We start from the raw sequence: 25,495 nt of genomic DNA, 5'->3' as shown, positions 1-25,495 counted from the left end.
GTTCTCTGGTAGGTTGACCGCATTGACAGAAAACACAGATGACTCCACCCACTAGTATCTACGTCTTTAGTTACGTATGCCCATATTCTTAGAAGTTTTTATGGCCATAATTGTACGAGCATTATTGATGTGGGCTACGCTAGGATCGTAGCTAATTTACAACATTACCACCATAAGTAATCAGAATCAAAACTCAGTCAGAGGGAAGAGATAAGTTGTTTTCACGGGACGAACTTTCTTTCAGCCAACAATGTCAGCCCAAATCATCAGTGGTAAAGAAGTTTCGGCGTAAGTGATTTACTGTCAGTTTTTGTAATATTTCTTACCATGTCTGTTGGATGAAATGGTGCTGCTTGGTTGTCGACCACAGCAAGTGTATCACGCACGTTTTTGTAACTTTGCTCGCTAGCACGTAACTCTGGTGCATGGTGCAGAAGTTTTAGAAAGCACTATGTTGATTTTGTGTAAACTTTTAACATCGCTTCCTCGTAGCAGTTTGGTGTTCTCACATATCTCTACGTTCTGTTGCATTCTGCAGACATTGTACATGGTGAACAACAGCCACATGCAAGCATGACTTGGCAACCTCATTCCATTCTAAATGTTCTGTAGAATCTCTCCCCAAAACTTTGCAAATTCCATACATCCATTATTCTCATGATGTTCCAAAATGTAAAAGTATCTGGTATCAACAGTATGCACTTGTTAGTCTGTAGCTAATAACTAACTGCATGTCCCACTTAGCTTACATTGTTATTTTGAACCTGAGGACGTCAAATGTCACTCATAGTTTTCCTCTTAGTCTCATGTCAAAGTGGATGGGAACAATGTCGCAAAAGTTTTTGCAGCTTTACTGGAATATTGTGAAAACATTCTGGGCGAAGTTGCTACTACAGAACTATAATGTTTCATTCTATTTCTATTGTTAATGTTGGTGCATTATTCCCAACCTTGATACAGTATTATGTAATAGAATGTGCCTTTGACCTATTATTTTTTCATGTGAGTACTGACCTCCAGTTGATGGATAGATTGGACAATAGTAATATGCTCTGTTAATTTGAGAGGCTAAATTGCATGTACTCCAAGACTCCCCTACATTTGATTTCAATTGATTTGTCTGGAAGATTTGTGAAATCCCAAAAACTATTTTCAATTAACTGCAAAGTTTCTCATATTTGCCATATTTGTTTCCCAGCAGTGTCCCTCCAGGTTTACTTGATAGCCACATGACTGACTATGCAGTTTTATCAAGAGTATATTAGGTGACGACCTGACTTTTGATACATGAAGGAACTTTAATTCAGTAACTCATACTTCTCAGAAGACCTGACTGACCGTGCCCTCCTAACCGTGTCCCTCACACTACCCATTAGTCAATGATTTCAGGCTGAATGGCCCAAAGCCACATATTCTTAATTTACATCCTTTTCTTCAATGAGTTCAGTTGCTGTGTGTGTGCACGCACAGCGAGCGCACCCGCTGCTGTGCTAATGAACTTTGTGCATATAGGGTCATTGAAGAGGAGTAGCGTTCAGTAAGTAATTAAACCAATATGTTGCAGAGTAGCTGCAAAAGAACTACTACACTGTGACCTTGATCAGAGTACAACACTGTTGATGTCCTGAGTCCCACAAAGGAATTTGGTCTGTGTTGACCAATGATGGATTAGGTAACTCCCCTTCTCTGCTGATACAATATAGACTAGAGTTGGCACCATTTTTTATGTGCAACATAAATAATAATAATACATAATCCTTTGAATTGTCATGGTCTAAGAGTGTTGGTTGTTGATTCATCATATCTAATGATGATTGTTGTTTTTTGTTTAGTCTTCGGTTTGGTTGAAAATACAGGACAGGGTTCTCTCCAAATAATGTAAGAGAGGCGCTGTGACACCTTGTGGACTGGCTGCGCCACTATGTAATAATAAATAAATAAAATCCTTATCCTGTAAGGCAATTTGGCAGTTACAGGTGTTCAAAAATGCAAAAAACTGCCTCCCTCCGGGCCTCCCCTCCAGCCATGTTTAATACAAACTGGTGTTAACTGTATTATTGGCTCCTTGGTGGAAAAAGGCATGCAAAAAGCTAGTTGCATTCTTTGCAAGTGGTTAATCACAGACATGCTGCACAGCTCTCTGCAGGCAATAGTATTCACATGATGCACGAGTAAAACATGCTGCTCTTTAGCCTATATTGAATGCTGTGCGTTGTGTTCAGAGTCAAAGGTCTTGAGAAACTTACTTAAAGAATGCTCATTGTGTAAAAACACTGTTCTGAGCAGTAGTTGATGTTGAAATTACACCTTGATAGGCCTAATTGGACATTCTCAATTGTGTGCAGACTTTGCAAACAACATAATTGATTTATCAATAGTTGAACAAACCAACTTTGAATCAACTTTCAAACCAACTTAAAACTTGTCTGAAAACAAATCAATCTTGCCTTATGTATATTTGTATTGCACTGTTCCTGTCAGTTAAATTACTTGCCAAGACAGAGTTATTTAATTTTGTTAAAGAGTAGAGTGCTTTGAGTATTTAAACACAGAAAAACACTACAGTTTCTGTGTTACCTCACCTTACTCACTTAACTCCCATCTGTTGTTGGCTATGATTGCTTGAATAAGTGTTTCCCCTACACATTTTTTCAGCAGCGTTGGCAAAGGTTGGTGGGTTCTCCTACTCTCATTGCTGTGCGGGGCGCTGCTGTTAAATGAATATAGGGAAAATACTGCTTATCTGACCCTTTTTGCTTAGGTACTACCACTCTATTGTGCCCTGTGCCAATCAGTCCCTGTATCTATGACTGAACCAAGAGGTCTTACTGTGGTCTGCAGCCAAGCCGTGATGAGATGCTGACAACCCTAAAATCCCTCTCTCTCAAATAACTGTTTAGTTGATAGAAAAGGGCCTAAGATAAGGCAAAGTCGCTGTGATGCCCCTCCAAGATGGCTTCATTTGGCTGGGCCGGTGGATTTTCATGGACATCACTTAGTGTAGCAATCGAATTCCTTAGCATTACTTTCTCTGTCACATATTGTACATTGCTGTCCACTCCCATGCCAAAATAGCCAGCTATTACACCCAAGGTTGCCTGTGGTCTGAGTCGCTTAGCGCTACAAGGGCTGCTTCTTAGCATTGCACTACAGGGGGTGCTCTCTGCCATACCCCTGGAGTTGTCCCTCAGCTGGTAATCATGCTGCACCTCACCTCCTCCGAAGATCTGAGGTGTCCTGTGGACAGATGGAGGTCCATGGTTCAGTGGTGTCTGGGAACACCACGTCCCTGAGTAACGGTCCCCCTGCTTTCTCTCTGTGAGACTGACTGTAGCTCCTCTTGTGTCCACAGGCAGGTGAGGGAGAGGCTGAAGAAGGATGTGGAGCAGATGAAGACTCAGGACCCTAACTTTCGACCAGGTCTGGTTGTGTTACAGGTAAGTGCAAGAGTTTGTTTTTAGGGATATAGTTCAAATCTTGATTCTGATTCTCCCATGTAGCCTATTTTCCCATGGCCTGTTTCCCTAGACTGTCAATTAAAAGGATTTGTATCATTTGAGTGTCCTTGAGATAGTCATGAATTTGTGCTGTATGCTAAAAGGGGTACAGAATAAAGCCTGGGGGTCATATCTTTCCTCAGGCAGATTCAGAACCACTCGCTCAGAGTGGAGAGGGGAATTTATTCCATTCTTAAATGGCAGCTAGTTGAATTATGAAACATTATGTATATATTAACTGACATTGGTTATTCACTCATTGACTGGTTTTTAAAGCATTATTGGAACACATGAAGACTACATATTTGCTCCATTCTGCTATGTACTTTTCAGGTGGGGGACAGAGATGATTCAAACCTCTACATCAGCATGAAGCTGAAGGCAGCAGCTGAGGTAAATAACAGTACAAAGTTTGATGTGATCATTTATGTTTCATACATATTCCACATTGTTCCCTGTTCACTTCATAAACTCTTGTTTTTCTTGTAGATTGGAATAAATGCCACACACCTAAGGCTCCCAGAGACTGCCACAGAGGATGAGGTGAGGAGGGATCCTGAGGGGGTTGACATCACAGTCTCTTCCTGCTGGTCCCTGCAGGCTACTTTCTGTCACTCTTTGTCTCACTCATTCCCTTTCTTTCGATTTCTTTCCCGTCCACGCTCTTTTACACACCCAATATCTCTGTAGGTGCTGCACAGCATTACGGAGGTGAATGAGAACTCTGCTATCCATGGCCTCATCGTTCAGCTGCCTCTGGACTCCATCCACAAAATAGATACTGAGAAGGTGACTAACGCTGTGGCCCCAGAGAAGGATGTAGATGGGTAAGCACTAAGATGTTTCAACATGTTTGTGATGTTCTGTGTGACCAGTTTACTGTCATCAAAGACAGCTCTCAAAAGCCAATCAAACTGTGATAAACTTCTCAATTTTTTTTTTTTCATTTTTCTAGTGACTCTCAGGCAAATCATGGAGCTTTCACGTCCACACAATGAAACCACTTTGCCATTCTCTAAGCGTTCTAGTTGCATTTGTGTAGTGTAAACCATGATTATCTTGTGTTTTATTGGACAATTGGCCTAATTTGTGACTAATCTGTGACTTGTCTTAGTGTGTTTTGGAAGCTCCATTCATCCCCCACTCCTCTAAATGACTGTTGCAGGGTTCCCCAATTTTTTTTATATAAAAGACTGTAAAAACACCAACAAATCAGCTTCAATTGATTTTAATTTTGGTTATCTGTTCCAAAGTATTCCCATGCATAATAGAGAGAATGTATATGTGATCATGCACAAATGTAAGCAAGGTTTAGACAAATATTATATCTGTTTGGGCTTCATGCGGTCAATTTGCAGTCTACAAATTATTTTTAATTATGTTCCGGCCCCATGACCATCCGCTCAAGAACAAATCGGCCCGCGGCTGAATCTATACTGAACTAAAATATAAACGCAACATGTAAAGTGTTGGTCCCATGTTTCATGAGCTGGAATAAAAGATCCCAGAAATGTTCCATACGCACAAAAAGCTTATTTCTGTCAAATGTTGTGCACAAATTTGTTTACATCTCTGTAAGTGAGCATTTCTCCTTTGCCAAGAAAATCCATCCTCCTGACAGGTGTTGCATATCAAGAAGCTGATTAAATAGCATGATTTAGCACAGGTGCACCTTGGCCTGGGGACAATAAAAGGCCACTCTAAAATGTGCAGTTTTGTCACACAACACAATGCCACAGATGTCTCAAGTTTTGAGGGAGCATGCAATTGGTATCTTGACTGCAGGAATGTCCACCAGAGCTGTTGCCAGAGAATTAAATGTTAATTTCTCTACCATAAGCCGCCTCCAACAACGTTTAAGAGAATTTGGCAGTACGTCCAACCGGCCTCACAACCGCAGACCACTGTCATGCGGTATGACACAGAGGAGCGGTCCAGGGAGCCCACTCCCATACTTCCGGCTTCTTGTCTGGCGTCAACGCACAACACCATGAGGAAACCAGAGGGTAAAATAGGGAAACATGATGGGAATCAGGTGTGTGCAATCAAGACAAAACAAGGGAAAACAAAAACATAGATCGGTGTCAGCTACAGTGAGGGGAAAAAAGTATTTGATCCCCTGCTGATTTTGTACGTTTGCCCACTGACAAAGAAATTATCAGTCTATAATTTTAATGGTAGGTTTATTTGAACAGTGAGAGACAGAATAACAACAAAAAAATCCAGAAGAACGCATGTCAAAAATGTTATAAATTGATTTGCATTTTAATGAGGGAAATAAGTATTTGACCCCCTCTCAATCAGAAAGATTTCTGGCTCCCAGGTGTCTTTTATACAGGTAACGAGCTGAGATTAGGAGCACACTCTTAAAGGGAGTGCTCCTAATCTCAGTTTGTTACCTGTATAAAAGACACCTGTCCACAGAAGCAATCAATAAATCAGATTCCAAACTCTCCACCATGGCCAAGACCAAAGAGCTCTCCAAGGATGTCAGGGACAAGATTGTAGACCTACACAAGGCTGGAATGGGCTACAAGACCATCGCCAAGCAGCTTGGTGAGAAGGTGACAACAGTTGGTGCGATTATTCACAAATGGAAAAAACACAAAATAACTGTCAATCTCCCTCGGCCTAGGGCTCCATGCAAGATCTCACCTCGTGGAGTTGCAATGATCATGAGAACGGTGACAAATCAGCCCAGAACTACACGGGAGGATCTTGTCAATGGTCTCAAGGCAGCTGGGACCATAGTCACCAAGAAAACAATTGGTAACACACTACGCCGTGAATGACTGAAATCCTGCAGTGCCCGCAAGGTCCCCCTGCTCAAGAAAGCACATATATAGGGCCGTCTGAAGGAGGAATGCTGCCTATGACCCCAAGAACACCATCCCCACCGTCAAACATGGAGGTGGAAACATTATGCTTTGGGGGTGTTTTTCTGCTAAGGGGACAGGACAACTTCACCGCATCAAAGGGACGATGGACGGGGCCATGTACCGTCAAATCTTGGGTGAGAACTTCCTTCCCTCAGCCAGGGCATTGAAAATGGGTCGTGGATGGGTATTCCAGCATGACAATGACCCAAAACACACGGCCAAGGCAACAAAGGAGTGGCTCAAGAAGAAGCACATTAAGGTCCTGGAGTGGCCTAGCCAGTCTCCAGACCTTAATCCCATACAAAATCTGTGGAGGGAGCTGAAGGTTCGAGTTGCCAAACGTCAGGCTCGAAACCTTAATGACTTGGAGAAGATCTGCAAAGAGGAGTGGGACAAAATCCCTCCTGAGATGTGTGCAAACCTGGTGGCCAACTACAAGAAATGTCTGACCTCTGTAATTGCCAACAAGGGTTTTGCCACCAAGTACTAAGTCATGTTTTGCAGAGGGGTCAAATACTTATTTCCCTCATTAAAATGCAAATCAATTTATAACATTTTTGACATGCGTTTTTCTGGATTATTTTGTTGTTATTCTGTCTCTCACTGTTCAAATAAACCTACCATTAAAATTATAGACTGATCATGTCTTTGTCAGTGGGCAAACTTACAAAATCAGCAGGGGATCAAATACTTTTTTCCCTCACTGTAGTACTCCGGTGATGACGAATGCCGACGCCTCCCCCCCCCGGCCTCGGGGACGGCCAGGAGGACGCGGAGCAGGGCGAGTCGGATGACGACGGTGGAATTCCCTCAACAGGGAGGGATCGAGGTTGTCCCTCCTAGGAACCCAGCACCGTTCCTCCGGACCGTACCCCTCCCACTCCACGAGATACTGCAGGCCCCCCACCCGACGCCTCGAATCCAGGATGGCCCGGACCGAGTACGCCGGTGCCCCCTCGATGTCCAGTGGGGGTGGAGGAACCTCCCGCACCTCAGACTCCTGGAGCGGACCAGCTACCACCGGCCTGAGGAGAGACACATGGAGCGAGGGGTTAATACGGTAATCAGGAGGGAGCTGTAACCTATAACATACCTCGTTCAATTTCCTCAGGACTTTAAATGGCCCCACAAACCGCCGACCCAGCTTCCGGCAGGGCAGGCGAAGGGGCAGATTTCGGGTCGAGAGCCAGACCCTTACTACGGTGGCGGTCGGCGCTCGCCTTCTGTCGCCTGATAGCCCGTTGCAAGCGTACATGGACAGCGTTCCAGGTCTCCTCCGAGTGCCGAAACCATTCATCCACCGCAGGTGCCTCGATCTGGCTCTGATGCCATGGTGCCAGGACCGGCTGATAACCTAGTACACACTGAAATGGAGACAGGTCAGTAGAGGAGTGGCGGAGGGAGTTTTGGGCCATCTCTGCCCAGGGGATGGACACCGACCAATCCTCCGGCCGGTCCTGGCAATATGACCTCAGAAACCTACCCACATCCTGGTTTACTCTCTCCACCTGCCCATTACTCTCGGGGTGAAACCTTGAGGTCAGGCTGATCGAGACCCCTAGATGGTCCATGAATGCCCTCCAGACCCTTGATGTGAACTGGGGACCCAGATCAGACACTATATCCTCAGGTACCCCGTAGTGCCGGAAGACGTGTGTAAACAGGGCCTCAGCAGTCTGTAGGGAGACCGGGCAAAGGAATGAGATGGCAGGACTTAGAAAACCGATCCACAGCGACTAAGATCGTGGTATTCCCCTGTGACGGGGGGAGGTCCGTAAAGAAATCCACCGATGGGTGTGACCACGGCCGTTGTGGAACGGGTAGAGGTTGTAATTTCCCTCTGGGCAGGTGTCTAGGTGCCTTGCACTGGGCCCACACCGAGCAGGAGGTAACATAAACCCTCACATCCTTAGCTAATGTAGGCCACCAGTACTTCCCACTAAGACAGGGAACTGTCAGACCGATGCCAGGATGACTAGAAGAGGGTGACGTATGAGCTCAATAGATCAATCGATCGCGGACATCAGACGGAACGTACACATGACCCACTGGACACTGGGGGGGAGTGGGCTCCGTGCGTAACGCCCGCTCGATGTCCGCGTCAACCTCCCATACCACCAGTGCCACCAGACAAGAAGACGGAAGTATGGGAGTGGGCTCCCTGGACCGCTCCTCTGTGTCATACAGTCGGGACAGAGCGTCTGCCTTAGCATTCTGGGAACCTGGTCTGTACAAGAGGGTGAAAACAAAACGTGTGAAAAACATGGCCCACCTTGCCTGGCGAGGGTTCAGTTTCCTCGCCGCCCGGATGTACTCCAGATTGCGGTGGTCAGTCCAAATGAGAAAAGGGTGTTTTGCCCCCTCAAGCCAATGTCTCCACGCCTTCAGAGCCTTAACAACAGCTAACAGCTCCCGGTCCCCCACATCATAGTTTTGCGTACCCGAGCGCTGAGACAGTACAACTCCTATCCCAGCCTCGGACGCGTCCACCTCGACTATGAATGCCAAGGAAGGATCCGGATGAGCCAGCACGGGAGCCGAGGTGAACAGAGCCTTCAGGTGACCAAAAGCCCTGTCCGCCTCAGCTGACCACTGCTGACCCCCTTCAGCAAGGAGGTAATGGGAGCCGCTACCTGACCAAAGCCCCGGATAAACCTCCGGTAGTAGTTTGCAAACCCTAAGAATTGCTGCACTTCCTTTACCGTGGTTGGAGTCGGCCAATTACACACGGCTGAAATGCGGTCATTTTCCATCTCCACCCCTGACGCGGAACGGCGGTATCCTAAGAAGGAGACAGACTGTTGAAAGAACAGACATTTCTCAGTCTTGACAGGTCATGTTCCAACAGTCGACCAAGCACCCTGCGCACCGCGCACCAGGGACACATGCTCGGCCCGTGTAGCGGAGTAGATGAGAATATCATCTATATACACCACTACAGCCTGTCCGTGCAGGTCCCTGAAAATCTCATCAACAAAGAATTGGAAGACTGAGGGAGCATTCATCAACCCGTACGGCATGACGAGGTACTCGTAGTGCCCAGAGGTGGTACTAAATGCCGTCTTCCACTCATCCCCTCCCGGATACGCACCAGGTTGTACGCGCTCCTGAGTTCCAATTTGGTGAAGAAGCGCGCCTCGTGCAATGACTCTGTCATACTCGCAATGAGCGGTAGTGGATAACTGTACTTAACAGTTATCTGATTGAGACCTCGATAGTCAATGCACGGGCGCAACCCTCCATCCTTCTTCTTCACAAAAAAGAAACTAGAGGAAGCAGGGGAAGTGGAAGGCCGAATGTATCCCTGTCCCAGAGATTCAGAGACATATGATTCCATAGCCGCCGTTTCCTCCTGTGACAGAGGACTCTCCACCATAGTTACACCTACGGAAAACACCTACACACCTCCCCGAGCACTGACGTGACCATCCCTTGAGAGCCCTCTGTTGCCACGAGCATCCCTCTGAGCCCTCTCATTCCATCCCGCGCTGGCTGCCAAGGTCCTGAAGTCCAGTGCGAAGTCCTGTGCACTCCTCCTCCCCTGTCTGAGGTGGAACAACCGTTCCCCTGCCGCTCTCCCCTCCGGTGGATGATCAAATACCCCCCGGAAGCGGCGGGTGAAATCCTCATAGCGCACCGATGCTGCATCTATTCCTCCCCACTCAGCGTTGGCACACTCGAGCGTTTTCCCCCGACAGACAGGAGATGAGGGCGGACACGCTCTCGTATCCCGAGGGAGCCGGGTGGATGGTTGCCAGGTAAAGCTCCACCTGGAGCAGAAACCCCTGGCACCCGGCAGCTGTTCCATCATATGCCCTCGGGAGCGAGAGCCGAATCCCACTGGATCTAGGTGGTGAAGAAGTAGACAGCGATGTGGGGGGATTTGTAGTGGGAGGAGGTGTAGGCAAACCCCATCGCTCCATCGACTGTAGTACTCGATCCATGGCTGTGCCGAGAGTCTGTAGCATGGTCGAGTGCTGCTGGATGCGTTCCTCCACTGATACTGGAGGAATGGATGTACCTGCTGACTCCATTATGGGTGCGTGATTCTGTCATGCGTTAGAAAGTAGCGGTAGGACGGAGTCAGGCGCAGGACACAGAACTTAGTAAACTATGTACTTTACTTAACAAAAGTAACAGAGCATATCTTCCACGCAGGGAAGAAAAATACCAGCTCACAAGAAAGACAGCAAAACAAAGAACAATCACGCACAACACCATGAGGAAACCAGAGGGTAAAATGGGGAAACAAATTAACGTGATGGGAATCAGATGTGTGCAATCAAGACAAAACAAGTGGAACACAGAAACATAGATCGGTGGCAGCTAGTACTCCGATGACGACGAATGCCGAAGCCTGCCCGAGTAAGGAGGAGGGGAAACCTCGGCTGAATTCGTGACAACCACGTGTAACCACGCCAGTCCAGGACCTCCACATCCAGCTGCTTTACCTGCGGGATCGTCTCAGACCAGCCACCCGGACAGCTGATGAAACTGAGGAGTATTTCTGTCTGTAATAAAGCCCTTTTGTGGGGAAAACTCATTCTGATTGGCTGGGCCTGGCTCCCAAGCTGGTGGGCCTATGCCCTCCCAGGCCCACCCATGGCTGCGCCCCTGCCCAGTCATGTGAAATCCATAGATTAGGGCCTAATGAATTTATTCCAATTGACTGATTTTCCTTATATGAGCTGTAACTCAGTAAAATCGTTGAAATTGTTGCATGTTGCGTTTTATTTTTGTTCAGTATAGTTGATGATCTCTGCTCTATTGATTCTGATTGTCCTCTGGGCTTACTGAGAGACCAGTAAAAGAGCTTCTGCACTGCACTTAGCTGGGCCTGTTAAAAAGACAGCACCTGAATTACAACCAGAGTACTAATGATGAGGACATTGATTTATGTCATCCGCTCAAAAGAGTAATGATTTTCTCTGAGGGTTCTAATCATGCATAGCTTGTGTTGGGGAGATAATGATGGAATGGGGAACTGAAAGAAGGCATTATAGGAAATACAATGTACCATCAGAAGGAGGCTATATGAGTATGTACAGTGGGGTCCGAAATTATTGACACCCTTTATAAAGATGAGCAATAATGACTGTATAAAATCAATAACTCAAATACTGTATGCACCAAAAAATGGGGGAATTATATTATTTTATACAATTGCTTTAAAAAACCGATTTTGTTTAAGGTGAATAATGATGAGTGAAAAAGTTAGAGGGCCTAAGACCATACCCTCAAGATATGCTAACCTCTCACCATTACCAATAACAGGGGAGGTTAGCATGTCTTGGGTATGATCTTTGACCTGTGTAACTTTCTCACTCATCATTATTCACGATTTATTCATGGTAGCATCCACATTAATATAGTAGTGTTTAGAAACATATTCTATTCTTATTTAGAACAAAAAGGACTCCAAAATGACACTACATTATTTACCATTTTATTTCTATTGGGCACAAAATAATCTGAAACATGACCAAAATGTAGTCATTGCGTGCTAGGAATATGGGACCAAATACTAAACTTTTGACTTTTTATTTTATTTATACGATTCTTTAGGGGTGTCAATTTTGACCCCTACCTTTTTTAGAAAAAATAAACATTACTTGTTAAACAAAAGCTCTTTCTCTGAGCAATTGTATTAGTATAAAATAATATAATTTCCCAAAAAATTGGAGCATACAATATCTCTTTAGTATTTGAATAACAATTTTCTGAAAGTCATTATTGCTCATCTTTATCAAGGGTGTTAATAATTTCGGACCCCACTGTATGTGTAAGTATGACTAACTCTTAGTGGTTAGAATTGTTTATCAGAAACCAGATGCTGATAATGAGTGTACTGTTTGTGTGTTCCCAGTCTGACCAGTATAAACGCAGGGAAACTGTCCCGTGGGGACCTAGGTGACTGTTTCATCCCCTGTACTCCTAACGGCTGCATGGAGCTCATCAGACAGACTGGTGGGTACAGCAGAGAAAATATTTATGACCCAATGCCAATCAGCTGAATCACTTGATTTGAATGATAATGAAAAATGTAGATTTCCTCAAATAGACATACCCAAAAGTTATAATCTTTCATGATGGCCATAAACAATAACTAGTAATACTGCATAGTTCTAGAAAGGACTGGAACTCTCCTTTCTGGTAGAAATAGTTATAAATTGCTGAGGTGTACTCACTTTTGAGGACAAGCTCAAGTGCGTCGTACAAATATTATGAAAATATATAAAATCATAGTTTTTTTCAGATTCAACAAAAGTGGGGGAATAGGACTTGAGAAGCTTAGACTGTCCCCTTTCGTATGCCGTCTCCAAGGTTTGGCTCCGTCGCTCAGAGGGAGAGCAAATCGATTATTTGTCTGGATAGGCCAGAAAATGTGACACGTCATTCCCTATGCAAATTTGGGGTGTGAAACCTGACACTTCAAGTCTGCTCCGCTGACAGAGTGGTAGTGGAGAGCAGACAGCTGGGGCTTTCTGCCACTATAAGGCACAGGACCCTACGACGTTCAGATCGCTTTGTACACCAAAATGTCAGTCGGAACCGGTCCAGAACCGCTCAAAGTCCCCCACATAAGAGGTACGCAAAAGTGCTCAATTTAATGATTGTGTGCAGGTGTGTCCGTGGCCGGGAAGAAAGCTGTGGTGATTGGCCGCAGTAAGATTGTGGGTGCGCCCATGCATGACCTGCTGCTGTGGAACCACGCTACTGTGACAACCTGCCACTCAAAAACTACTGACCTCCCTGCTGAGGTAAACCCAAGCCCAGAACATGTCACATGCTCACTCAGAACATGAAAACAGTCACAACCATAACCTGTCATATACAGGCCATTACTACAGCCAACTCATCATGACCATGTATAAAGGTAGCTAACATGTCACATACAGATCCTATATACAGCAGCACTAATGTACATTAGATTGACACTCATTCCATGAAACACACTAATATAGTATTTTGAGGAGATCCATCCAGTCCCCTCTCTTTCCAGGTGGGCAGAGCAGACATCTTGGTGGTTGGGATCGGGAAAGCAGAGATGGTGAAGGGAGATTGGGTAAAGAAAGGAGCGGTGGTCATCGACTGTGGCATTAATCACATCCTAGGTTAGTATGGTCCCCTCCATTGGTTTCCATTTTGACAAGTAGTCTTTATTGGGGGGGAACAAATGTGTGCGCTAAACATTAGTGTATCATCAGTTCTCCATGGAGCTGGCGCTTTTCTTTATGGGTAAAGTTTAGGGGCACTTATGCTTGTTTTGACTGCATTGTACCTCTCTGTGCTCCTCAGATGAGACGAGGCCCAGTGGGAAGCGCGTGGTGGGGGATGTGCACTACTCCTCTGCTAAGGAGCAGGCTGGCTTCATCACTCCAGTACCAGGAGGAGTGGGGCCCATGACTGTGGCCATGCTCATGCAGGTAGGTGGGACCAACCGGGTATTGAACACGGGTCGTCTGTACGCCTCAAGAATACGTTAGCCCACCAAGCTAAAGCGTAGGAACACAAGTCCTCAGATCTTAGGCAAGGTTACTCATCACGTGAGTGTAGCTTACCAATCCACCTCTGCTACAAGGGCAGTGGCATCCCTACTAGTAATCACACAAACCACACCATCTCCAAATTTCATCCTGTGAGAATTCACATTTCAGGGGAAGAGTTGGTGGTCATTTTGTTTGTGATGGAGCAACTCCCTGTCCTGTGGCCTTATCAATGTCATTTACCTGTTTCCGCAGCATGACATTATGGCAAAAACAGACTAGGTTAAACTGAATGTGGAGCATTTTGTAGTAGATAAGGTGTTCCTTCAGAAGCTCATTTCCCTCTGTCTGGTAATCCTCTGAGATGAGGTAATTGCATTCTAACGACATGAATGAATGGAAAGCAATTTTTAGTTTTATTCACTTTTATGGCACATTCCCTGAGAATTAATAGCTTTTGTCCATAAGGCAGAACCATAGCAAATTGCCTTTGAGTTATGTACAAATTCCAAGCTGAATGTGTAAATCAGAGCTTTTTATTGGCTGTGGGGTTTGTGGCTTTTCTTCATCTCCAGAACACAGTGCTGAGTGCCAAGCGCTTCTTGGAGTCTCACCAGCCAGGCAAGTGGAGCATCACCTACACCAAGCTCATCCTGCAGAAGCCTGTGCCAAGGTTGGTCCCCTCATCCTCTGCCCACCTTCTCCTCTGATGTGGAATCAATGTATTTCGTAGTCGTTTAGTCATACTTTTAATACTCCTCCGTACTGTTGCTGAATAATGAAACCTTCCACTAACGGAGGAGGCGCTAGTCTTGGTTCTCTACCTTCATGGTGGAAAGCCCTAAACTTGGTCCTCAGAGACTTGCAAAACATTTTCTGTCTGCTGTTACTGCTGAATAAATGAGTGTGACCTGACTGTGGCCCTCAGTGACATCGTGATCTCACGTTCCTGCGTACCCAAGCCCATCGACCGGATGGCCAGGGAGGTGGGGCTGCTGTTGGAAGAGGTGGAGCTCTATGGGAAGACCAAGGCCAAGGTGCAGCTGGACATCCTCAAACGCCTGCAGGCACAGCCTAATGGGAAATACGTGGTTGTCGCTGGGTACGTTCTGTCTGTCTGGCTGTGTCTGTCTAGATATTTTGTACTGGGTACAATAACCTTTTGTTCTTGACTTGAATCTGTTATTTTTCTATCATGTTGTAGGTGTAACATGTACTACAGTGGCCTGGTACAGAACTCTTGATTTATTAAGATTGATGATCTATTATGCTCTCTGAAACTTTTCACACCAGTGTTAATGTTGTCTGTATCTCTAGAATCACCCCCACCCCGCTGGGAGAGGGAAAGAGCACTACCACCATAGGACTGGTCCAGGCTCTGGGGGCTCACATGAAGCTCAACGTCTTCGCCTGTGTCCGCCAGCCCTCCCAAGGCCCCACCTTCGGGATCAAAGGTGAGCACTGGCTGATGCTGCTGTTTACTGACTGGTTGGATCCCTTTTGTGTGAAGGTGTTATCAATGCTCAGTTGTTATCGATACTAAATCACTGGAATGTTCTGTCTACAGGAGGTGCTGCTGGAGGTGGATATTCCCAAGTTATTCCCATGGAGGAGGTACTGCACTGATTGATCTCCCTTCTATCCCAGACATGAATCATTTAGGAAGGGTGTTTCTGCATAAAGCTCTTTGACCATATAGCTTAATTCTGATTCCAGTTCAACCTCCACCTCACTGGCGATATCCACGCCATCACAGCTGCCAACAACCTGGTGGCGGCCGCCATCGACGCCCGCATGTTCCATGAAGCCACCCAAACAGACAAGGTGAACTCTCTCTGTTGTTGACCTCTGTTGTTGAGAAAGAGTGTTCTGCACAAGGTGGTATTCCATGTTTGATGAATGTGTGTGTCAGTCCATTTCATATCTTTCGCACTCATTACCTCTCCCACAGGCTTTATATAACCGTCTGGTCCCCCTTAGTGGAGGTCAGCGGACGTTTTCCCCCATCCAGATAAACAGACTAAAGGTAAAAACATCAGAACATCAGAACGTATCCATGGATAATACCGTTATCATCTTGGCTGTGCTAGTGAGAGAATTTCTCTGCAAGTGTCTGTGTGTATGATCCTTATAGAGACTGGGCATTGAGAAGACTGACCCCACCACTCTCACTGAGGAGGAGATCAACCGCTTCACCCGCCTGGACATGGACCCAGACTCCATCACCTGGCACAGAGGTACTGGAGATACACTGTGTCTGGGGAGACACAGGCAGCTGTTATTGTGTATACTGCATACTATGAGAAATGATGAGATGTAGTTTTATGGGTCTTTGCGTTATTTCAGTGTTGGACACCAATGATCGTTTCCTGAGGAAGATCACCGTTGGCCAATCACCGACTGAGAAGGGACACACTAGGGAGGTATTTCTAAGTTCATAGTGCACATGTTTTTCTACCATTAGTTAGTCACCTACTAATACTGACATGTTGACTCCTGTTCTGTCCCCCTCCCCTCCCCAGGCCCAGTTCAGCATCTCGGTGGCCAGTGAGATCATGGCCGTGCTGGCTCTCACCAACAGCCTGGAGGACATGCGCCAGCGCCTGGCCAAGATGGTGGTGGCCACCAGCCGCAGCGGGCAGCCCATCACCACAGAGGACCTGGTCAGTGGCCCTAGTCTCCTTCCGCCACACGGTCAACCAACACAGACCGTCAACACATTCAATTGCTCTGTTTTTGACAACATTTACTGTGGTTGTGCAATGATCAGTGGTTGGATTGAGATTTGTGATGAGTGCTTGTTGATTCTGGGCTTCAAAGATTCTTCCTGCGCCTTCCCTCTGTGCAGGGTGTGAGTGGAGCCCTGACTGTGCTGATGAGGGATGCCATCAAGCCCAACCTGATGCAGACTCTGGAGGTGGGTGGGCCTCAGGGCCTCAGAGCCACGGGAGAGGGCTGAACTGTACTGGCCCGGCGACTGGAGGAGGGGGAAGCAAAGCAGCGTGGGAAAATGGGTTTTAGATTCTTTAAATGTTTAGGGTAGTGTGGATGTGATGCTTCCTACATTCTCCTGGAGCAGTGATGACGCAGTCTGGAGTAGACAGATGGTGTCTGCTTGTGGCTGTTTTTAGTTTAGTTACTAATCCCCTATTTTTCTTTGAGAAGTACAGAGGCAGGATTTGGTCTAATCGACAGATATTTCAAAGCCTAGAACTTGCTTAGCTAAACTTATGTTGACTGCAGATAAGTGATTCTGAGTCTGTATGGTGTTTGATGGGGTAGACTGACTGCTGTGAGTCAGAATGGTGACATTGCCACAGGCTGTGTGTGTTCTGCTGCTGTATGACTGAGAGGTGTTTCTCTCAACAGGGAACACCTGTGTTTGTCCATGCCGGACCCTTCGCCAACATCGCCCATGGCAACTCCTCCATCTTGGCTGATAAGATAGCCCTGAAGCTGGTCGGACAGGAGGGCTTCGTGGGTGAGTGGGGCTAAAACACACAGACTCTCCCTTGGCAAGAAACAAAACTATGAACAACTCATGTAATGTGAGTGTTGGTTGTCTCTCTCATCGAACAGTGACAGAGGCTGGGTTCGGCGCTGACATCGGCATGGAGAAATTCTTCAACATCAAATGCCGCTACTCCGGCCTGCGGCCTCACGTGGTAGTGCTGGTGGCCACCGTCCGAGCCCTGAAGATGCACGGAGGCGGACCAACGGTGAGTGACTGCATAGTTTACAGGCGGTCTCCGGAAATCGTTCTACCTCTGTCCTAATGGTGGTGCCAATGGGCAGCTTTCAGAAAGACTGCTTCAGAAAAAACAATCTAAGGACATGTTTTTACCCTCAAAGGCAAAAGAGTGGTTGCTCAGTGCAGTGAATTATAATCATCAGATCAGCCTAGAGAATGTTCACACGTTATTGTCACATATATATTCTCTTATGGAATGTCATATCCCCCGTCAATGAATGCAGGTGCACTGCTGAGAATGTAATTACATTTCCTGCTGTGTGGCGGTCACACAGGAAGACCTCATTCATATTCACTCTGCTGCTGCTTTAGCTCTACCCCCACAAACACTAGTAAGTTTCATGCCATTGGGTAGGGATTGATCCCATTATTGCTTATGCTATTTTGTTAATTTGGTGGCTTTTTGACTTGACTTTGCTGCAGGTTACTGCTGGGATGCCCCTGCCCAAAGAATATGTGGAAGAGGTAAGACTACTCCCCCCAATAATGGCATATTGCCCATCCTCTGCACTAAGTCTTGGTCGTAAGACTCAATCATTCATTAGAAGACATCAAGCGCATGAGTGTGGTATTTGCTCTGTGTCTTGTGACCTGGTTTAATTCTCATCTGATGCTATTAGTTGATCTGAACTACACAGGCCCATCCATTATTCAGTGAAATTAGATCTAGTTCACAAGCTCCTTTCATTTACATGGACCAGTGCCTAATGCCTACTGGTTACATGTGATCATTGATGTGAGTAGAAAATGGCTGCACTTAACTTGCTCTTCAAGATATCTCGGAGGTGTCTCTACAAAGGCAATGTAATGGCTATATATCAACAAGACCCATTGTGTGTTCTTGCGTAGAACCTTGAGCTGCTTGGGAAGGGCTGCAGTAACATGAGGAAACAGGTGGAAAATGCCACACACTTTGGAGTGCCAGTGGTGGTGGCCGTCAACGCTTTCAAGTAAGTCCTAGTCATGATCCGTGAGCATCTGAAACTATTTTACCCGTTGTCCTGTGTCTTAGTGCTTTGACCTCTGACCTTTGTGACCCTGACTGTAGGACAGACACTGAATCAGAGCTGGACCTGATCTGTAGCTTGGCCAAGGCAGCGGGAGCCTTCGATGCGGTGCGCTGCTCTCACTGGGCTGAAGGGGGTGCTGGTGCCGTGGCCCTGGGACAGGCTGTGCAGAGGGCTTCTGAGGCCCCCAGCGACTTCAAGTTCCTCTATGATGTAGAGGTAAAGCGAGCGTTGGCCTTACTGAAAGACCTTGGTTTTCACTTTATGACATACAGTACCAGTCAAAGGTTTGGACACACCTACTCATTCAAGGGTTTTTCTTTATTTTTACTATTTTCTACATTGTAGAATAATAGTGAAGACATCAAAACTATGAAATAACACATATGGAATCATGTAGTAACCAAAAAGGTGTTGAACAAAACCTCCAGGCTGTGTAAGGGCAATTTTACCAGGAAGGAGAGTGATTGAGTGCTGCATCATATGACCTGGCCTCCACAATCCCCCGATCTCAACCCAATTGAGATGGTTTGGGATGAGTCGGACGGCAGAGTGAAGGAAAAGCAGCCAACAATTGCCCAGCATATGTGGGAACTCCTTCAAGACTGTTGAAAAGCATTCCAGGTGAAGCTGGTTGAGAGAATGCCAAGAGTGTGCAAAGCTGTCATCAAGGCAAAGGGTGGCTATTTGAAGAATCACATTTGTTTAACACTTTTTTTGGTTACTACATGATTCCATATGTGTTATTTCATAGTTTTGATGTCTTCACTATTATTCTTCAATGTAGAAATAAAGAAAAACCCTTGAATGAGTAGGTGTGTCCAAACTTTTGACTGGTAGTGTAGGTGCATTGATTTAATCCTGCTCAGGTCGTTTTTCTCATCTTGACTGTTCACTGGCTGGACTCTAATGCTATTATTATTATTATTATTATTATTATTATTATTCCATTCATCCCATCTCACCATCAGTCTTGTGTCATGTCCATAGATGAAATCACTGATTCACTTCTTATGCTCCGATGACTGTTTTAATCACAGAGTATTCATACATCAACCCCATGTCACTTCATCAGTCAATGTGCAACTGACAGGGGAGGAGGGATGTGCCTGTGACCCCCTGAGTCGAGGCTAGTCGAAATGTGAAATGGCACTATTCTCTACTACAGTGCATCTGTCATAGACAGGAGCAGGACTGCTGCCGTACGCCCCTCTGATGACTGGTGACTGGTGACTGCCCATGCGACTGACTCAGAGCACCAGGGGAATCACTGAGAGGAGTACAGAGGAGAGGAGCAGTGGAATATTGGTTGATTCCTGATATAGGCTATGCAATGGCTACCCACTGGGCACAAACTGGTTGAATCAACATTGTTTCAATGTAATTTGTCAATGTATTGTGAAGTGAAATCTATGTGGAAAATACATTGAATTTGAAAAAAGTTATCAACGTAAACTGTTGTTTTGAGGGTGAAATGTCAACCACAGGATTATGTCATCATGGTAACCAAATTTCAACATAGGAAAAACCTTGTATAAAATATGTTGAATTTGTACCTTTAAAACAACGTCAGATCTTCAACGTTATATCCACTATCAGAAAAAAAAAACAATAGGCTGGCAGCACCTCCTATTGGAGAATTGATCTATCTATAGCTATCCCTTTGGTCTCCCATCCAGGGTTTTAACCAAGCCCAGCTATGATATTTGTCACTGACTGTTACCAATGTGCTATCGTGAGAATGATTGGTGAGAGATCTCCACTTAAAAACTAAATTGATAAACTGTTGCTATCGAAGACATTCCAAAGGGAAGGATTAACAGAGCAAATTAAATGTGACCATACTTTGTCACTCATATCATAAATTATGCTATTTAGGCCTATATAGCATTTGCAAAGTCATCAACAGCTATTTTTAAATTCAATCCAGAATTCAACAAAAAATAGACAATTCGATAGGCCTAGGGTTTCAAGCTCCGGTTGATTTTCAAATGTAATGATATTTAATGATATTGAATTGTGATTGGTTGTCAACACAACCAAATATCAACATTTGAAGGAGATGTATCTTTTGCTTGGATAGTTATATCTGTGCCACTGACTTAGTCTGTCTTTAATTCCAGTTTGTTTACAAATTAATAATTGTTATGTTGGATTCACGTCTCCATCTCAACCAAAAATCTAAGTTAAAGAATAGGACTAAATCAAATCAAACTTTAAATGTACCTTTAAATAAAGTTTGATTTGATTTAGTCCTATTCTTCAACTTAGATTTTTGGCTGAGATGGAGACGTGAATCCAACATAATAAATTATTACTTTGTAGACTAACTGAAATTGAAGACTAAGTCAGTGGCACAGATGGAACTAGCCAAGCACAATATCAATCTCCTTCAAATGTTGATATTTGGTTGCATTGACAACCAAACACAATTCAATATCACTTTTGAAATACACTATATGTACAAAAGTATGTGGACACCCCTTAAAATTAGTGGATTTGTCTATTTCAGCCATACCATTGCTGACAGGTGTGTAAAATCGAGCACACCGCCACGCAATCTCCATAGACAAACATTGGCAGTAGAATGGCCCGTACTGAAGAGCTCAGTGACTTTCAATGTGGCACTGTCATAGGATGCCACCTATCCAACAAGTCAGTTCGTAAAATGTCTGCCCTGCTAGAGCTGCCCCGGTCAACTTTAAGTGCTGTTATTGTGAAGTGGAAACATCTAAGCGCAACAACGGCTCAGCCGCGAATTGGTAGGCCACACAAGCTCACAGAACTGGACCGCCGAGAGCTGATGCACGTAGCATGTAAAAATCTTCTGTCCTCGGTTGCAACACTCAATCCCGAGTTCCAAACTGCCTCTGAAAGCAACGTCAGCACAAGAACTGTTCGTCGAGAGCTTCATGAAATGGGTTTCCATGGCCGAGCAGCCGCACACAAGCCTAAGATAAACATGCGCAATGCCAAGCGTCGGTTGGAGTGTTGTAAAGCTTGCCGCCATTGTTCTCTGGAGCAGTGGAAACGCGTTCTCTGGAGTGATGAATCACGCTTCACAATCTGGCAGTCCGATGGACGAATCTGGGTTTGGCCGATGCCAGGAGAACGCTATCTGCCTGAATGCATAGTGTCAACTGTAAAGTTTGGTGGAGGAGGAATAATGGTCTGGGGTTGTTTTTCATGGTTCGGGCTAGGCCCCTTAGTTCCAGTGAAGGGAAATCTTAACGCTACAGCATTCAATGACATTCTAGATGATTCTGTGCTTCCAAATTTGTGGCAACAGTTTGGGGAAGGCACTTTCCTGTTTCAGCATGACGATGCCTCCGTGGACAAAGTGAGGTCCATACAGAAATGGTTTGTCGAGATCGGTGTGGAAGAATTTGACTGGCCTGCACAGAGCCCTGACCTCAACCCCATCGACCACTTTTGGGATGAATTGGAACGCCGACTGCAAGCCAGGCCTAATCACCCAACATCAGTGGCCGACCTCCCTAATGCTCGTGGCTGAATGGAAGCCCCCGCAGCAATGTTCCAACATCTAGTGGAAAGCCTTCCCAGAAGAGTAGAGGCTGTTATAGCAGCAAAGGGGGGACCAACTCCATATTAATGCCCATGATTTTGGAATGAGATGTTCGACAAGCAGGTGTCCATATACTTTTGGTCATGTAGTGTACAATAAATAGCCTATTAACTTGTCAACAAATGATATGCTGGATTCACTGCTCCAACTCAACCAAAAATGAATGTTAAAGAATGGGATTAAGCCAGTGGCTCAGATGGAACTATCCAAGCAGTAGATACATATCCTTTAAATGTTGATATTTGGTTGCGTTGTCAACCAAACACAATTCAATATGACTTTTACAGTAAATAGCCTTAACATTCAGCTATTTATGGTATCTTACAAACTAATGTAACATTCAACCTTCAAATGAGTAACACATCCATGGCCACATTGAGGTTAATTCATAATAATAACTTCATCATTATAAAGTGTGCATGTTCAAGATAGCATGCATAGGTCGTTGCAGGTCTGTGGAGATCTTCACAATTGCTGTTCTAATCTGTGGAGAATCTGGAACGGCATTGATTGCTTGCGCCATGTACTTTTAATGTAATCTCAACTGCAATCCAGGTAATTTGGTTCTGCTATTAGATGAAGCACAGTGATAACACTATGTTGTATAAATAAACAACATATCTGACAATGTATTCCCATTTGAACTTTAGTGTGCTTTTAAATGGTTGAAAGCGCAGTGATAGACATTTGTATGACAACTAAACCAAAAATCGGATTGGAATTTGGTTGTGCTTTTAGATGGTTGAAAGCATAGTGATAACACATTGGAAATTCAACTTACTTTTGGCTGTCTTTTTGAGATTTACATTTTAGTCATTTAGCAGATGCTCTTATCCAGAGCGATTTACAGTTAGATGGTTGTAATCTCATTGATCAACGTCTCAACCAAATATTACCCAATTATCCACGTTAAAATGACATGGTACTGTTGCAAATGCGTGCACTAAATTGAAACATGTTGATGAATCAGTGTAGATGGCCTGAACCAGTTCTATGGTACTCATATGTCGTGCATATGTGTATTTTTGTCTGTCTGAATCACCTTTAGCTGCCCATTGTGGATAAGATCCGGATCATTGCTCAGAAGATCTATGGGGCTGATGACATAGAGTTGCTGCCAGATGCCCAGCTCAAGGTGGAACTCTACACCAAACAGGTACAATAGCTATGAGACAAAGGATTTTAATGGAGACGGTTATTTGTTTACATGATTTCTGGAGCTCATTCTACTCAAGGACATGGGCCTTCTTCCTTCCATTGTCAACCTCATCCTTTAAGGTTCAAGAAAAAAGAGACTTAAGGACAGACTTGAAAGAAAAAACAATTCTGTAAATAAAGACTTACATTTCTATTTGAGGTTATAATCTCCTTTCAATGAATGCCATTCTTGTCTTGTTCAGGGCTTTGGGAATCTGCCCATCTGCATGGCAAAGACCCATCTGTCCCTGTCCCACGAGGCAGATAAAAAGGGGGTGCCCACAGGGTTCGTCCTGCCCATCAGAGACATCCGTGCCAGTGTGGGTGCTGGGTTCCTCTACCCTCTGGTTGGCATGGTAAGAAAGCACTGGCCTCAACAGAGAATCAACTGAATCAATGGCGAGTCAAATCCATCTCTTGATCAGAGGACATAAAAATACTGATATAGTAATTTTTTTCTGCCCCATCCTAGATGCCCACGATTCCAGGGCTGCCCACAAGGCCATGTTTCTACGACATTGACCTGGACCCTGAGACTGAGCAGGTCAACGGACTATTCTAATAGGGGCTCCACCCTGTTTACCTGAAGGAATCCACTAACACTACAGCTATACGAATGACATCAATACAACAACCAATAGTAGTTTACAGATATGGTTGATGTCTGTGATAATTCTGGATATTCTCTCTGTTGCGCTCTCTTTCTCTCTTTCGATCTCTATGTCTGTGATAATTCTGGATATTCTCTGTTGCGCTCTCTTTCGATCTCTATCTTTCATAAACAGTCGTGGTCTGTGGTCTGCAGCCCCCACAACGAGCCCTAATGAAATGTGGTGGAGCAGTAACTGGAAGCTCTTCCCTCCCCTGTCAATAATGTCCTGTATTTTTCACTCAGTCGCTGACGTCTGTCAATAATTCATTTGCGCTGCCCGTGGCCACTGAAGGGTAAACTAAAGAAACGTAATTAATTAGGAAAATGTTTGTCCCCCGAGACTAACTCTGTATTAGTATTCTAGCAGGGGGAAATGACCTGCTTACATTCCTTCAATAATCACCTCTGAAAATAAACAAACCTTCCCAGAAGTTACTGTATCTTATCCCTCCAGAAGTTACTGTATCTTATCCCTCCAGAAGTTACTGTATCTTATCCCTCCAGAAGTTACTGTATCTTATCCCTCCAGAAGTTACTGTATCTTATCCCTCCAGAAGTTACTGTATCTTATCCCTCCAGAAGTTACTGTATCTTATCCCTCCAGAAGTTACTGTATCTTATCCCTCCAGAAGTACAGTGTTGTTTGATAATACTGTGCATGGCAAGGAGACCCTATGGAGAGGGAGGTCTCAGATCATGAATCAGGTGGTTATCTGTGTGATTTGTGTGTAAATCAGACTCTGTCTACTGCCATGGACTGGTAAAGACATGTGCCTTTGGATTCAAAACAGTGTTGAAAATTAAGCAGAACAAATTCTGACATTCCTTGTTGTTTAAAGATTTGTCCTAATTGTGCCTCTTCAAATATTTCATTTTTTTCTTTTTTTTTCTTTGATATTGTAATATAGAATGACCAATGTATAATACTGTTAAAGTACTGTACACTAATTCATGACACTTTTAGATCAGAAAATAATGATTAAATGGAAAAAAAGTATTTTAAATGGAAAATGTCTCTGTTCATTGGAAACACACCTTTTTTGGTTTTAATGAATAGCACAGGTGCTATGTTATTTTTTTCTACAGAGTGGATTTCCCCACTGAGGGTTTGATTGTATCTTACCCTTAGTTGATTACCTTCGTAACTGAAATCGAGGGGGGAGGGGGGGTTGAGGTGTGTGCATTAGTTTTGTGACTGGGAACCAGAGAAGCTACAATTATAGAGATGAGTCTGACATGGACCACCTGCTGGGGCTGCCATCTGCCTAGCAGCACAACTACATGCAGAATCAGAGCCAGGTAGCATGGCTGTGCAGCTCATTTAGAGAAGAGCAGGAAAAACTAACAGCACTGTAGTCTTAACTATTCACAAAGCTTTATACACTGTGTGCACAATTATTAGGCAAGTTGTATGTTTGAGGATTAATTTATTATTGAAC

The 25,495-nt window shown here is 44.8% G+C and overlaps 1 protein-coding gene across 1 annotated transcript; it reads left to right on the top strand.

Moving 5' to 3' along the window:
• The first annotated feature begins 116 nt into the window (after nucleotides 1-116).
• On the top strand, nucleotides 117-24,487 carry LOC121544975 (C-1-tetrahydrofolate synthase, cytoplasmic). Its single transcript, XM_041855266.2, has 27 exons — nucleotides 117-288; nucleotides 3,353-3,437; nucleotides 3,831-3,890; nucleotides 3,987-4,040; nucleotides 4,188-4,324; nucleotides 12,243-12,343; nucleotides 13,001-13,137; nucleotides 13,380-13,491; nucleotides 13,676-13,803; nucleotides 14,439-14,536; nucleotides 14,792-14,965; nucleotides 15,181-15,317; nucleotides 15,431-15,477; nucleotides 15,580-15,687; nucleotides 15,815-15,889; nucleotides 15,998-16,100; nucleotides 16,210-16,286; nucleotides 16,386-16,526; nucleotides 16,712-16,780; nucleotides 17,233-17,344; nucleotides 17,443-17,582; nucleotides 18,038-18,079; nucleotides 18,464-18,564; nucleotides 18,663-18,840; nucleotides 23,256-23,363; nucleotides 23,608-23,760; nucleotides 23,877-24,487. The coding sequence occupies exons 1-27, from the start codon at nucleotides 251-253 to the stop codon at nucleotides 23,964-23,966; spliced, it is 2,805 nt and encodes a 934-aa protein (XP_041711200.2). The 5' UTR covers nucleotides 117-250; the 3' UTR covers nucleotides 23,967-24,487.
• The last annotated feature ends 1,008 nt before the right edge of the window (nucleotides 24,488-25,495 follow it).

The sequence above is a fragment of the Coregonus clupeaformis genome, chromosome 29, assembly GCF_020615455.1.
Source record: "Coregonus clupeaformis isolate EN_2021a chromosome 29, ASM2061545v1, whole genome shotgun sequence".
Classification (NCBI taxonomy): Eukaryota; Metazoa; Chordata; class Actinopteri; order Salmoniformes; family Salmonidae; genus Coregonus; species Coregonus clupeaformis.
The sequence above is the reverse complement of the archived record's forward strand: the minus strand, read 5'-3'. Positions and strand labels throughout refer to the sequence as shown.

Coding starts and splice junctions, on each gene's coding strand:
- LOC121544975 (XM_041855266.2), top strand. CDS start 251: ATGTCAGCCCAAATCATCAGTGGTAAAGAAGTTTCGGC. Junction 289..3,352: donor AGTGGTAAAGAAGTTTCGGC/GTAAGTGATTTA, acceptor TTGTGTCCACAG/GCAGGTGAGGGAGAGGCTGA. Junction 16,527..16,711: donor CCATCACCACAGAGGACCTG/GTCAGTGGCCCT, acceptor CCCTCTGTGCAG/GGTGTGAGTGGAGCCCTGAC.